At 47.8% G+C, this 13,449-nt stretch overlaps 1 protein-coding gene across 1 annotated transcript in view; it reads right to left on the bottom strand.

The window, feature by feature from the left end:
- Positions 1-2,390: 2,390 nt before the first annotated feature.
- Positions 2,391-13,449, bottom strand: part of LOC140723231 (NACHT, LRR and PYD domains-containing protein 3-like) — a 64,896-nt gene continuing 53,837 nt past the window's right edge. The window contains exon 8 of the mRNA XM_073037832.1: positions 2,391-2,453. Within this exon, the coding sequence (XP_072893933.1) occupies positions 2,391-2,453 (63 nt within the window). The remainder of the gene's footprint in view (positions 2,454-13,449) is intronic.

Genomic DNA, 13,449 nt, shown 5'->3' with positions numbered 1-13,449 from the left:
CTGATCACGCGTTCCTCTTTGTCCTTTCCCTTAGTGAACACCGGCATTCATTCTCTACCTGGCGTGCTAACTCTGGCTCCGGGAATAAACTCCCACCTTTCTCATCACGCTTTCCTCTTTGTCCTTTCCCTCAGTGAACACCGGCATTCATTCTCTACCTGGCGTGCTAACTCTGTCTCCGGGAATAAACTCCCGCCTTTCTCATCACGTTTTCCTCTGTTTCATTTCCCTTAGTGAACACCGGCATTCATTCTCTACCTGGCGTGCTTACTCTGGCTCCGGGAATAAACTCCCACCTTTCTCATCACGCTTTCCTCTTTGTCCTTTCCCTCAGTGAACACCGGCATTCATTCTCTACCTGGCGTGCTAACTCTGGCTCCGGGAATAAACTCCCACCTTTCTCATCCCGCTTTCCTCATTGTCCTTTCCCTTAGTGAACACCGGCATTCATTCTCTACCTGGCGTGCTAACACTGGCTCCGGGAATAAACTCCCACCTTTCTCATCACGCTTTCCTCTTTGTCCTTTCCATTAGTGAACACCGGCATTCATTCTCTACCTGCCGTGCTAACTCTGGCTCCGGGAATAAATTCCCACCTTTCTCATCACGCTTTCCTCTTTGTACTTTCCCTTAGTGAACATCGGCATTCATTCTCTACCTGGCGTGCTAACTCTGGCTCCGGGAATAAACTCCCGCCTTTCTCATCACGTTTTCCTCTGTTTCATTTCCCTTAGTGAACACCGGCATTCATTCTCTACCTGGCGTGCTTACTCTGGCTCCGGGAATAAACTCCCACCTTTCTCATCACGCTTTCCTCTTTGTCCTTTCCCTGAGTGAACACCGGCATTCATTCTCTACCTGGCGTGCTAACTCTGGCTCCGGGAATAAACTCCCACCTTTCTCATCCCGCTTTCCTCATTGTCCTTTCCCTCAGTGAACACCGGCATTCATTCTCTACCTGGCGTGCTAACTCTGGCTCCGGGAATAAACTCCCACCTTTCTCATCACGCGTTCCTCTTTGTCCTTTCCCTTAGTGAACACCGGCATTCATTCTCTACCTGGTGTGCTAACTCTGGCTCCGGGAATAAACTCCCGCCGTTCTCATCACGTTTTCCTCTGTTTAATTTCCCTTAGTGAACACCGGCATTCATTCTCTACCTGGCGTGCTTACTCTGGCTCCGGGAATAAACTCCCACCTTTCTCATCACGCTTTCCTCTTTGTCCTTTCCCTGAGTGAACACCGGCATTCATTCTCTACCTGGCGTGCTAACTCTGGCTCCGGGAATAAACTCCCACCTTTCCAATCCCGCTTTCCTCATTGTCCTTTCCCTTAGTGAACACCGGCATTCATTCTCTACCTGGCGTGCTAACACTGGCTCCGGGAATAAACTCCCACCTTTCTCATCACGCTTTCCTCTTTGTCCTTTCCCTCAGTGAACACCGGCATTCATTCTCTACCTGGCGTGCTAACTCTGGCTCCGGGAATAAACTCCCACCTTTCTCATCACGCGTTCCTCATTGTCCTTTCCCTTAGTGAACACCGGCATTCATTCTCTACCTGGCGTGCTAACTCTGGCTCCGGGAATAAACTCCCACCTTTCTGATCACGCGTTCCTCTTTGTCCTTTCCCTTAGTGAACACCGGCATTCATTCTCTACCTGGCGTGCTAACTCTGGCTCCGGGAATAAACTCCCACCTTTGTCATCACGCGTTCCTCTTTGTCCTTTCCCTCAGTGAACACCGGCATTCATTCTCTACCTGGCGTGCTAACTCTGGCTCCGGGAATAAACTCCCACCTTTCTCATCACGCGTTCCTCTTTGTCCTTTCCCTTAGTGAACACCGGCATTCATTCTCTACCTGGTGTGCTAACTCTGGCTCCGGGAATAAACTCCCACCTTTCTCCTCACGCTTTCCTCTTGATCCTTTCCCTTAGTGAACACCGGCATTCATTATCTACCTGGCGTGTTAACTCTGGCTCCGGGAATAAACTCCCACCTTTGTCCTAGGGTGGTCCTGTCCTCTCCCCACTATACTGTTGATTTCTGTGTATGCATAAGGTGCCTTAGGATTCTCATTGATCTTCTTGAATGACGACATTTCCTGGTCACTCTTCACTCTCCTGATTCACCGTGTTACTTGTTTTCTTGCTTCCTGTATGTTCCTGCAAGACCTTGCCAATTTCATCTTCCTCGTCCTTACACAGGACTCCTCTTACATGTTTAAACAAATAAGTATCTCTCGTCACCCTCAGTCCCTGACCATCCCTGTCCTTCTCTACCCTCCTCACAGGGACAGGGAACTACTAAATTCTGACCGGCAGGGCTGTACGGGACTCTCACATGTCAGACATCAGTCAACATCAGCTCCATCCAAGTAACAACCGGTAACATCAGCTCCCAGACAACTCTCTGTGACACCTGCCCAATTCTTCCACAACTTTACAATCATCGACCTGCAGGTCCAAACATATTCTTATCAGTAACCATCTGAAACCCTCCAGAATTAAGGTGCATAAAACTTTCCCAATTAAACTACTATCATCTTGCCGGTTCTTTTCCCAATACCATGCCAAGTACGCCTCCCACCCTGGTGGACCATCTACATACTATTTCTTGAAACCTTCCTGAACACATCAAACAAATAATGCCCCATCCGCTCAATGCTACTTACTGACCTGTAGCTCCGGATCCCAAAGCCCCCTCCACATGCCACACGATGGCTCCAGCAAGCTTCCCTGTGAGAATATTACATCCGCTTCACTGTAACCAATCCCTGTTACACCAGTCCCACTTGTCCTGGTAGAGGGCCAATGATCTATGTTCCTGATTACCTCCCTCCTGCACCAAATTGTTAGACACGCATTTAAGTGTACCAGCTTACCATATCTTACGTCGCAAGCATGTGGCACCTGAAAAAATTCTGAAATCATCACCCGAGATTTACTTTCTAACTTTCAGCACTACTCCTTAAATTCTCTTCGCAGGACATTGTCTCTCTGTTGTTACTTCTAATAAGGAACATGGCATCTGAGTGTTCACCCTACCCTTTCAGAATGGCCCGTACCTTCCAGAGACATCCTTGCCCATGGCATGATTGGCGAAACGCATCATCCTGCAATCTCACTCATTTACACACACGCTCCTGTCTGCACCCGCAAAAAGTGTTTGATACTTGTGATTCATATCTTTCCATCCCCGTATTTATGAGTTTTCTAATAGCATATTTGTAATTGTAGGGTTTTCAGTAATATTAACTGTAATGTTAACTGCTAATTATAACGTAGCTATTTTGAAATGTTATAATGAAATGGCTTCTCTGTAATGTTAACTATGAGGCAATGTTCTGTCTCCCTCTCTTTTTTCTCTCTCTGTCTATCTCTCCCTCTCTCTCTCCCTTCTGCCTCTCTCTCTATCTCCCCTCTCCCTCTCTCCCTCTGTCTTACTCACGAGGCCTTAGTCGCTTCACTATCTCTTGCCCTCTCTCCTTGTCTCTCTGTCTGTCTCTGTCTCTTCCTCTCTCTCTCTCTCTCTCCCTCTCCCTCTCCCTCTCTCTATCTCTCAGCCTCTCGATTTCTTAGTCGCTTCACTGTCACTCATTCCTTCTCATTCCAGTTTCTCTGCCTATCCCACACGGTCATTGCCTCGCGCTCACTCTCGCGACATATTCCTCGTGTCCTATTCCTCGCGCGCTCTCCCTCACGTGGTCTCCTTCGCGCCGTCTCACTCATGCCATCTCACTCGTGCTCCGTCCCCCTCGCGCTGTCTCCTTCTGTCGCTGTCCCTTGCGCCCATCATCGCCCGCAACTTCTCCCTCACGCCCTCTACATCACTCTCACTCTAGCGTCATCTCCCTGGTATCCTCTCCCTCGCGCTCTCTCCCTCACGTGCTCACCCGCGCGCCCTTTCCTCGCGAAGCCTCATTCGCGCTCTCCTTCGCGCCCTCAGCCCTCGCGCTGTCTCCTGCTCGCGATCACTTTCTCCATCTCTCCATCGGCCCGAAACGTCGACAGTTCATTTTTCTCCGTAAATGCTACCTGGCCTGCTGAGTTCCTCCAACATTTTGTGTGAGGAAAAGAGTAAACAGTCGACATTTGGTGGCGAGACCCTTCATCAGGATCTGATGTTGTTTAGTATTTCGAGCGAATGCAGATTTCTCATGTCTGTTTTGTTACTCTGTTCATCACATTGTTTTTCATGTTGTGCGATAGAATAGGGAGCATGAAGGCAGCTGAATTGTAATATTTTACAGCATTTATTTCGAACATTTCATGAGTTTCAAAATCCGAGTCAACGGGTAATTCACCGCATTCTTTAGTTCCTCTCGGAATTTGCTCTGAGTCAGGGCGTAAATACACGTGTTGGTGCAGGAGCTGAGGATCTGCAGCATGTCCGCTGTGTGGGCTGTGATGTAACGGGGATCCGTGACAGAATTAGTATAACTCCTTGAAACCCGTCTGTAGATATAAAATACCACGTATGTTGCCCACAATAACAAGAAACTACCGGTTATGCTGAAGAGCAAAACGATGGATTTGCGTCGGTTCTCCATCTCCTGGTCCTTGTCATTCTCTCCACTCTTTTGTCCCCGGAGCCCCCTGCGGGCTCGACTGGCCACTAGAATCCGCCTGACCGTCAGAATATTGAACAGCAAAATCAGAAAGAATGGGGTACAAGGACACAAAATGAGGTGAAACATCTCAAATGCCGCCCATGACGGAGAGCTCCTGTATCTCGGTGTATGAACACAACCCCAGGGAACACCATCGATTATTTCAACAGGCCCGTATATAAATCCCCAGGGGACAGTCTCCAAACAGGTCAGCATACTCACTGTCCCGATAACCACAGCCGCCGCTCTCTCGGTGCAATATTTTGTTTTCAGCTTCTCACAGCAAATAGCCACAAATCGATCGACGGTGAAAGCGACAGTCAGCCAGACTGAAGTCACAGTGCTCGCAAAAATCAACCAGAGACCGAATCTGCACACAGGAGTGATCCGCAGGAATGATCGGGGAAAATAAATCATTGCAGTCCTCCTCAGCAGCGGATGGGAGATAACGACCAGGAGATCGGCCGCGGCCATTCCCACCAGGTAGCGAGTGATACATTTGGAGAGACCGCACCTTCCCCGGGACAGGATCACAATCGCCACCAAGTTCGCTGGAAAAGAGACGGGGAACAGCAAGCTGAGAAAATACTGAGCAGAAGCCAGTGCAGCAGTTTGAGGGGTGTTACGACAGCAGCAGCAATGATTGTGAAACTGAGACAGGGTTTAAAACAAGTCCCAGCATTTATCAACCTCTACTCAAAACTTAGAAAAGTAAACACACGACTAACTTAACCGGAAGTTAACAGGAAGGTGACACAAACATTCAAACTTAGAAACTGTTCTAAACGAGTTCTCGTCCAAGCCCAAACTTAAAGTGATAATTTCAGTAAGTAGAGGCTTCCCCAAAACAAACGATTCCTTTGAAGTATCAACGATCTACCGATCCCACAGCCAGTAGATGCCTTGTTCGCAGAAATCACGTGGGAATAAAAGGAACTGACCTTTTGACTGGAGGGTGGTCACTGGACAAACCTTCCTGACTTTGCAGGGGTTCAACTCAAATATGCGTGCCACAATTCCTGAACGAAGTAAAAAAAAAAAGTTCAATCATTCCCAAGACACTGAGCGACATTAACTTTATCCAATCCTTTGAACTCCGGAAACTCCGGTAATGCCTTCACTCTCCGATCCTGGACTGTAAGGGAACAAACAAAACCGGTGGAGTCTCCACACATCCGACCGGTAACAGCAACGGTGCACAAAAATTAAAAACGAGAACTGCATCACAAACCGCGGCTTGGTTTAAATACGGTTCGGAACACGCCGTCACTCCACGGTCAAGCACGGTCACTCCAAGTCTGTGCTCGGATGATCATCCCACTCACAAGACCATTACATCATCCCACTTCTCCGTGTTCAGACTGTGAGCATGCAACAGGGGACCCTGTAATATTTCCATTTTATTTTTGCATTTAGCGGTGGGAGGTTGAGAGAGGGCGCGGAGCTCGGGGAGTCTGAGAAGGAGTTTACACAGTAAAATATAATCTCTATGATCTGAATACGGATTCCTCACTGATGAGCGAAATGTGAAGTGGCAGCGGAAAGATAAAATTCGGTAGCTACCTCCTCAGTCTCAATACTAGATGGAACATTTTCTACCAGCGTCCTCCGCGTCTCGACTGGATGAAATTAATAAATCCGGACGCTGACGGCGGGATTCTTCCATTAGACAATCATCAACTTCCATGCTGATCCCTGTCAGCGACAGAACAGTCGAAGGACGGAACAAAAACAGGGAACGCTTGAAACACTCATCCAGGCAAAACAGAGTATGTGGAAAACCAGGTAAAGTATCTCCCCTCAGAACTGCTTTCAGAGAGACCCCTGACACGAGTGTTAACTGGTTTCTCTTTGCATACAAGCTGCTTGGGGTTCAGTGTTTCCAGCTTTCCCCGAGTTTGTTTCCTATTCCGGCATTTGCCACCTCACTGACATTACAACAGAACATTGACTGTTTCCAATAGAAACAGCGCAGTCTGAGACAACCTCACAGACAGACAGGACACCTCCCACTGAATCCATCACTGGGAAGCGGGGCAGAGGAATTCAAACTTGGCGCCGTAGTCAGATGTTTGTAACAGTGAATATAATATAAAACATTTCACTGTATTGATAACTATGAAGCACTACAATTAATTGGCTTAGCAACAACTTATTTCGGTTTGCATCCAGTCATATCGTAGACATTCATTAAACATCCACAACAGTTTCTCCGTACAACACGGAACTCCTCACATTTGCTACCAGTCAATACTTTGTTGTTGCACCTGACTCTGAAAACCGCTCACATAGAAATGCAGACAACCAATGGATGTAATCACCCTTATTAACACAATATTTGCAAATGCTGCGCATCTCCTACAGGCACAAAAGCACAGAGACACGAACATCTCCTTGTTGATCAGAAACCGCTGTCTGACCCGCTCAGTCCCACCGAACTAGTCTGATCCGGTGAATTCCTGCAGCGGTTTGTTTTTAGATCCAAATGACAGCATCTATAGTCCCGGTGTTTCCACTCTATTCTTGAAATGCCGAATGCCGGCACTGGAACGTGACAGTTTAAACCAGCGACAGAATCAATCGCAACACTGGAATTAAACTTCACCATCCACCCACGGCAGCTGACACTGCGGCTTACCGGGAATTCCAAAGGCCGAAATAAAAGGATAGTAAACTTCCTCTATCCGCCAGATGACTGGATACACCATTTCAGTGAGAATCTGTGAATTCTGTTACTCCTGTATTCACAGCTCCGGCAGACAGCCAATGCATTCCAAGCGGCCCTGATTTATACAGAGGATCTGTCTCCAGAGATACGGTTATACACCGCACTAACTTGTTTCGTTACAGTTGCTTGAACAAACATTTTGATTCATTACCATTGTCTTTAATGTAAATATTGGAGCGATTGGAGACAAATGCATCAAACCTCTTTGCCATTACCTCAGGAGTGTCTCTGGTCGAAATGGGCCGGTAGATTTAATTTCAAAGACTGAGCTTTGTCACGGAGCAGCCACATTTTTCATCTTTTTGCTGGCTAATTATCCGTCTCTGAAGGGAGACCAGCGACACTGACCGATCCCTACCTCGGTCTCTGAAGGGAGACCAGCGACACTGACCGATCCCTACCTCCGTCTCTGAAGGGAGACCAGCGACACTGACCGATCCCTACCTCCGTCCCTGAAGGGAGACCAGCGACACTGACCGATCCCTACCTCCGTCTCTGAAGGGAGACCAGCGACACTGACTGATCCCTACCTCCGTCCCTGAAGGGAGACCAGCGACACTGACCGATCCCTACCTCCGTCCCTGAAGGGAGACCAGCGACACTGACCGATCCCTACCTCCGTCCCTGAAGGGAGACCAGCGACACTGACCGATCCCTAACTCCGTCTCTGAAGGGAGACCAGCGACACTGACCGATCCCTACCTCCGTCCCTGAAGGGAGACCAGCGACACTGACCGAACCCTACCTCCGTCCCTGAAGGGAGACCAGCGACACTGACCGATCCCTACCTCCGTCCCTGAAGGGAGACCAGCGACACTGACCGATCCCTACCTCCGTCTCTGAAGGGAGACCAGCGACACTGACCGATCCCTACCTCCGTCCCTGAAGGGAGACCAGCGACACTGACCGATCCCTACCTCCGTCCCTGAAGGGAGACCAGCGACACTGACCGATCCCTACCTCCGTCCCTGAAGGGAGACCAGCGACACTGACCGATCCCTACCTCCGTCCCTGAAGGGAGACCAGCGACACTGACCGATCCCTACCTCCGTCCCTGAAGGGAGACCAGCGACACTGACCGATCCCTACCTCCGTCCCTGAAGGGAGACCAGCGACACTGACCGATCCCTACCTCCGTCCCTGAAGGGAGACCAGCGACACTGACCGATCCCTACCTCCGTCCCTGAAGGGAGACCAGCGACACTGACCGATCCCTACCTCCGTCCCTGAAGGGAGACCAGCGACACTGACCGATCCCTACCTCCGTCCCTGAAGGGAGACCAGCGACACTGACCGATCCCTACCTCCGTCCCTGAAGGGAGACCAGCGACACTGACCGATCCCTACCTCCGTCCCTGAAGTTTCCCATTTTGAAGTGACCTTCAGTCCTTCAGCTTCTTCCTGATGATACTCTCTCTCTCTCTCTCTCTCTCTCTCTCTCTCTCTCTCTCTCTCTCTCTCTCTCTCTCTCTTCTCTCCTCTCTCTCTCTCTCTCTCTCTTCTCTCTCTCTCGCACACACACACAAGAAATAATTGTACAATTGTATTTCGATGTTGTAGCGACTGTCTTATATTGTACATTCTATTTATTATAAATTACTATAAGTTGCACATTTAGACAGAGACGTAACATAAAGATTTTTACTCCTCATTTACAGTGTATGAAGGATTTAAATAATAAAGCCAATGCAATACAAAACACACAAGCACCGATTCTGACAAAGGTACAATAGAGAAACCGAGATTAGGATGGAAACGGTCAAATGCGCACGCTGCTAATGTACAGAAACGAGAGAATTTGCAGATGATGGAAAGCCAAGGCAACACAATGAACTCTGCTGATTCCTCCAGCATTTTATGTGATGTGACTGTCTTTAATGGGCATCTCAAACCTCATCAAAGGTCAAAAGGAATTGAGCAGAAATATTTCAATCTGCAAAGGAAAAGGCTTACGGGAATAAAAACAGTACTTGAAATAGGCAGATGAGTGGATGCCTATTGTATAAACACGAGAAAATCTGCAGATGCTGGAAGTCGAAGGCAATACAGGGAACTCTTCTGAGTTCCTTCAGCATTTTGTGAGTGATGTCGCTGATCTAATAGTCTTCAATGAGCATCTCAAATCTGTCAAATGCCAAAAGAAATTGACAAGAAATATTTCAGTCGGCAGATTAATGAGCAGCGCGGTTAAATAATAAAAACAGTACTCTAGTTGGGAGATAAATAGATGCAGAGTGGCTGGAAGTGAACGACAGGGATACAAGATTGAGATAAAGTGTCAGGTGGGAGAGAAAAGAGAAAGAATGTCAGCGAGAAACAAGTGGTTAGATTGCAGGATTGTGATGCTCCTGCTGTATCTGCTAGTCACTGGTACAGTGTGAGAGTGTGGGCTTCATTCTGTACCTGTCAGTCTCTCGTACTGTGCAATTGTGGGGTTCATTCTGTACCTGTCAGTCTCTCGTACTGTGCAATTTTGGGGTTCATTCTGTACCTGTCAGTCTCTCGTACTGTGCAATTTTTGGGTTCATTCTGTACCTGTCAGTCTCTCGTACTGTGCAGTTGTGGGGTTCATTCTGTACCTGTCAGTCTCTCGTACTGTGCAGTTGTGGGGTTCATTCTGTACCTGTCAGTCTCTCGTACTGTGCAATTGTGGGGTTCATTCTGTACCTGTCAGTCTCTCGTACTGTGCAATTGTGGGCTTCATTCTGTACCTGTCAGTCTCTCGTACTGTGCAATTGTGGGCTTCATTCTGTACCTGTCAGTCTCTCGTACTGTGCAATTGTGGGGTTCATTCTGTACCTGTCAGTCTCTCGTACTGTGCAATTGTGGGCGTCATTCTGTACCTGTCAGTCTCTCGTACTGTGCAATTGTGGGGTTCATTCTGTACCTGTCAGTCTCTCGTACTGTGCAATTGTGGGGTTCATTCTGTACCTGTCAGTCTCTCGTACTGTGCAATTGTGGGGTTCATTCTGTACCTGTCAGTCTCTCGTACTGTGCCATTGTGGGGTTCATTCTGTACCTGTCAGTCTCTCGTACTGTGCCATTGTGGGGTTCACTCTGTACCTGTCAGTCTCTCGTACTGTGCCATTGTGGGGTTCATTCTGTACCTGTCAGTCTCTCGTACTGTGCAATTGTGGGGTTCATTCTGTACCTGTCAGTCTCTCGTACTGTGCAATTGTGGGCTTCATTCTGTACCTGTCAGTCTCTCGTACTGTGCAATTGTGGGCTTCATTCTGTACCTGTCAGTCTCCCGTACTGTGCAATTGTGGGGTTCATTCTGTATCTGTCAGTCTCTCGTACTGTGCAATTGTGGGGTTCATTCTGTACCTGTCAGTCTCTCGTACTGGGCAATTGTGGGGTTCATTCTGTACCTGTCAGTCTCTCGTACTGTGCAATTGTGGGGTTCATTCTGTATCTGTCAGTCTCTCGTACTGTGCAATTGTGGGGTTCATTCTGTACCTGTCAGTCTCTCGTACTGTGCAATTGTGGGCTTCATTCTGTACCTGTCAGTCTCTCGTACTGTGCAATTGTGGGCTTCATTCTGTACCTGTCAGTCTCCCGTACTGTGCAATTGTGGGGTTCATTCTGTATCTGTCAGTCTCTCGTACTGTGCAATTGTGGGGTTCATTCTGTACCTGTCAGTCTCTCGTACTGTGCAATTGTGGGGTTCATTCTGTACCTGTCAGTCTCTCGTACTGTGCAATTGTGGGGTTCATTCTGTATCTGTCAGTCTCTCGTACTGTGCAATTGTGGGGTTCATTCTGTACCTGTCAGTCTCTCGTACTGTGCAATTGTGGGCTTCATTCTGTACCTGTCAGTCTCTCGTACTGTGCAATTGTGGGCTTCATTCTGTACCTGTCAGTCTCCCGTACTGTGCAATTGTGGGGTTCATTCTGTATCTGTCAGTCTCTCGTACTGTGCAATTGTGGGGTTCATTCTGTACCTGTCAGTCTCTCGTACTGTGCAATTGTGGGGTTCATTCTGTACCTGTCTGTCTCTCGTACTGTGCAATTGTGGGGTTCATTCTGTATCTGTCAGTCTCTCGTACTGTGCAATTGTGGGGTTCATTCTGTACCTGTCAGTCTCTCGTACTGTGCAATTGTGGGCTTCATTCTGTACCTGTCAGTCTCTCGTACTGTGCAATTGTGGGCTTCATTCTGTACCTGTCAGTCTCCCGTACTGTGCAATTGTGGGGTTCATTCTGTATCTGTCAGTCTCTCGTACTGTGCAATTGTGGGGTTCATTCTGTACCTGTCAGTCTCTCGTACTGTGCAATTGTGGGGTTCATTCTGTACCTGTCAGTCTCTCGTACTGTGCAATTGTGGGGTTCATTCTGTATCTGTCAGTCTCTCGTACTGTGCAATTGTGGGGTTCATTCTGTACCTGTCAGTCTCTCGTACTGTGCCATTGTGGGGTTCATTCTGTACCTGTCAGTCTCTCGTACTGTGCAATTGTGGGGTTCATTCTGTACCTGTCAGTCTCTCGTACTGTGCAATTGTGGGGTTCATTCTGTACCTGTCAGTCTCTCGTACTGTGCAATTGTGGGGTTCATTCTGTACCTGTCAGTCTCTCGTACTGTGCAATTGTGGGGTTCATTCTGTATCTGTCAGTCTCTCGTACTGTGCAATTGTGGGGTTCATTCTGTACCTGTCAGTCTCTCGTACTGTGCAATTGTGGGCTTCATTCTGTACCTGTCAGTCTCTCGTACTGTGCAATTGTGGGCTTCATTCTGTACCTGTCAGTCTCCCGTACTGTGCAATTGTGGGGTTCATTCTGTATCTGTCAGTCTCTCGTACTGTGCAATTGTGGGGTTCATTCTGTACCTGTCAGTCTCTCGTACTGTGCAATTGTGGGGTTCATTCTGTACCTGTCTGTCTCTCGTACTGTGCAATTGTGGGGTTCATTCTGTATCTGTCAGTCTCTCGTACTGTGCAATTGTGGGGTTCATTCTGTACCTGTCAGTCTCTCGTACTGTGCAATTGTGGGCTTCATTCTGTACCTGTCAGTCTCTCGTACTGTGCAATTGTGGGCTTCATTCTGTACCTGTCAGTCTCCCGTACTGTGCAATTGTGGGGTTCATTCTGTATCTGTCAGTCTCTCGTACTGTGCAATTGTGGGGTTCATTCTGTACCTGTCAGTCTCTCGTACTGTGCAATTGTGGGGTTCATTCTGTACCTGTCAGTCTCTCGTACTGTGCAATTGTGGGGTTCATTCTGTATCTGTCAGTCTCTCGTACTGTGCAATTGTGGGGTTCATTCTGTACCTGTCAGTCTCTCGTACTGTGCCATTGTGGGGTTCATTCTGTACCTGTCAGTCTCTCGTACTGTGCAATTGTGGGGTTCATTCTGTACCTGTCAGTCTCTCGTACTGTGCAATTGTGGGGGTTCATTCTGTATCTGTCAGTCTCTCGTACTGTGCAATTGTGGGGTTCATTCTGTACCTGTCAGTCTCTCGTACTGTGCAATTGTGGGGTTCATTCTGTACCTGTCAGTCTCTCGTACTGTGCAATTGTGGGGTTCATTCTGTACCTGTCAGTCTCTCGTACTGTGCAATTGTGGGGTTCATTCTGTACCTGTCAGTCTCTCGTACTGTGCAATTGTGGGGTTCATTCTGTATCTGTCATTCTCTCGTACTGTGCAATTGTGGGGTTCATTCTGTACCTGTCAGTCTCCTTAATCAAGACCCCACATTGTATATTTATATCAAATATTTCTACTTCCTGTATGTAATATTTTACATTTACTTACATTGAATTTCATCTGCCCACATCAGAATTTTGTTTAGATCGACATGTGTTGATTCTGTTGTGAGAATTTTATTAGCCTATCTCTCGAATATTATGTCATCTGCAAACTTAACTAGTTCAATTGGTTCTGTGCTTATCCAAATCATTAATGTAAATTAAAAAACACAGAAGTGGTCGCCAAAACATATTCTTGTGGAACCCCACTTTTAAAATTTTCCAGCTGTGTAAATGATCCTCTCACTATAACTCATCGTTTTCTGTTTTTTAGCCAATTCTCCACACATTCGAATGTTATGTGTGCTGAACAAACCAGATGGAAATGGGGTCCAGAGGCTGCACGCCCCCCCGGGAACTATGCTGCAAATG

The sequence above is a fragment of the Hemitrygon akajei genome, unplaced genomic scaffold (genome assembly GCF_048418815.1).
Source record: "Hemitrygon akajei unplaced genomic scaffold, sHemAka1.3 Scf000105, whole genome shotgun sequence".
Lineage (NCBI taxonomy): Eukaryota > Metazoa > Chordata > Chondrichthyes > Myliobatiformes > Dasyatidae > Hemitrygon > Hemitrygon akajei.
This window is presented reverse-complemented; position numbering and strand designations above follow the sequence as displayed.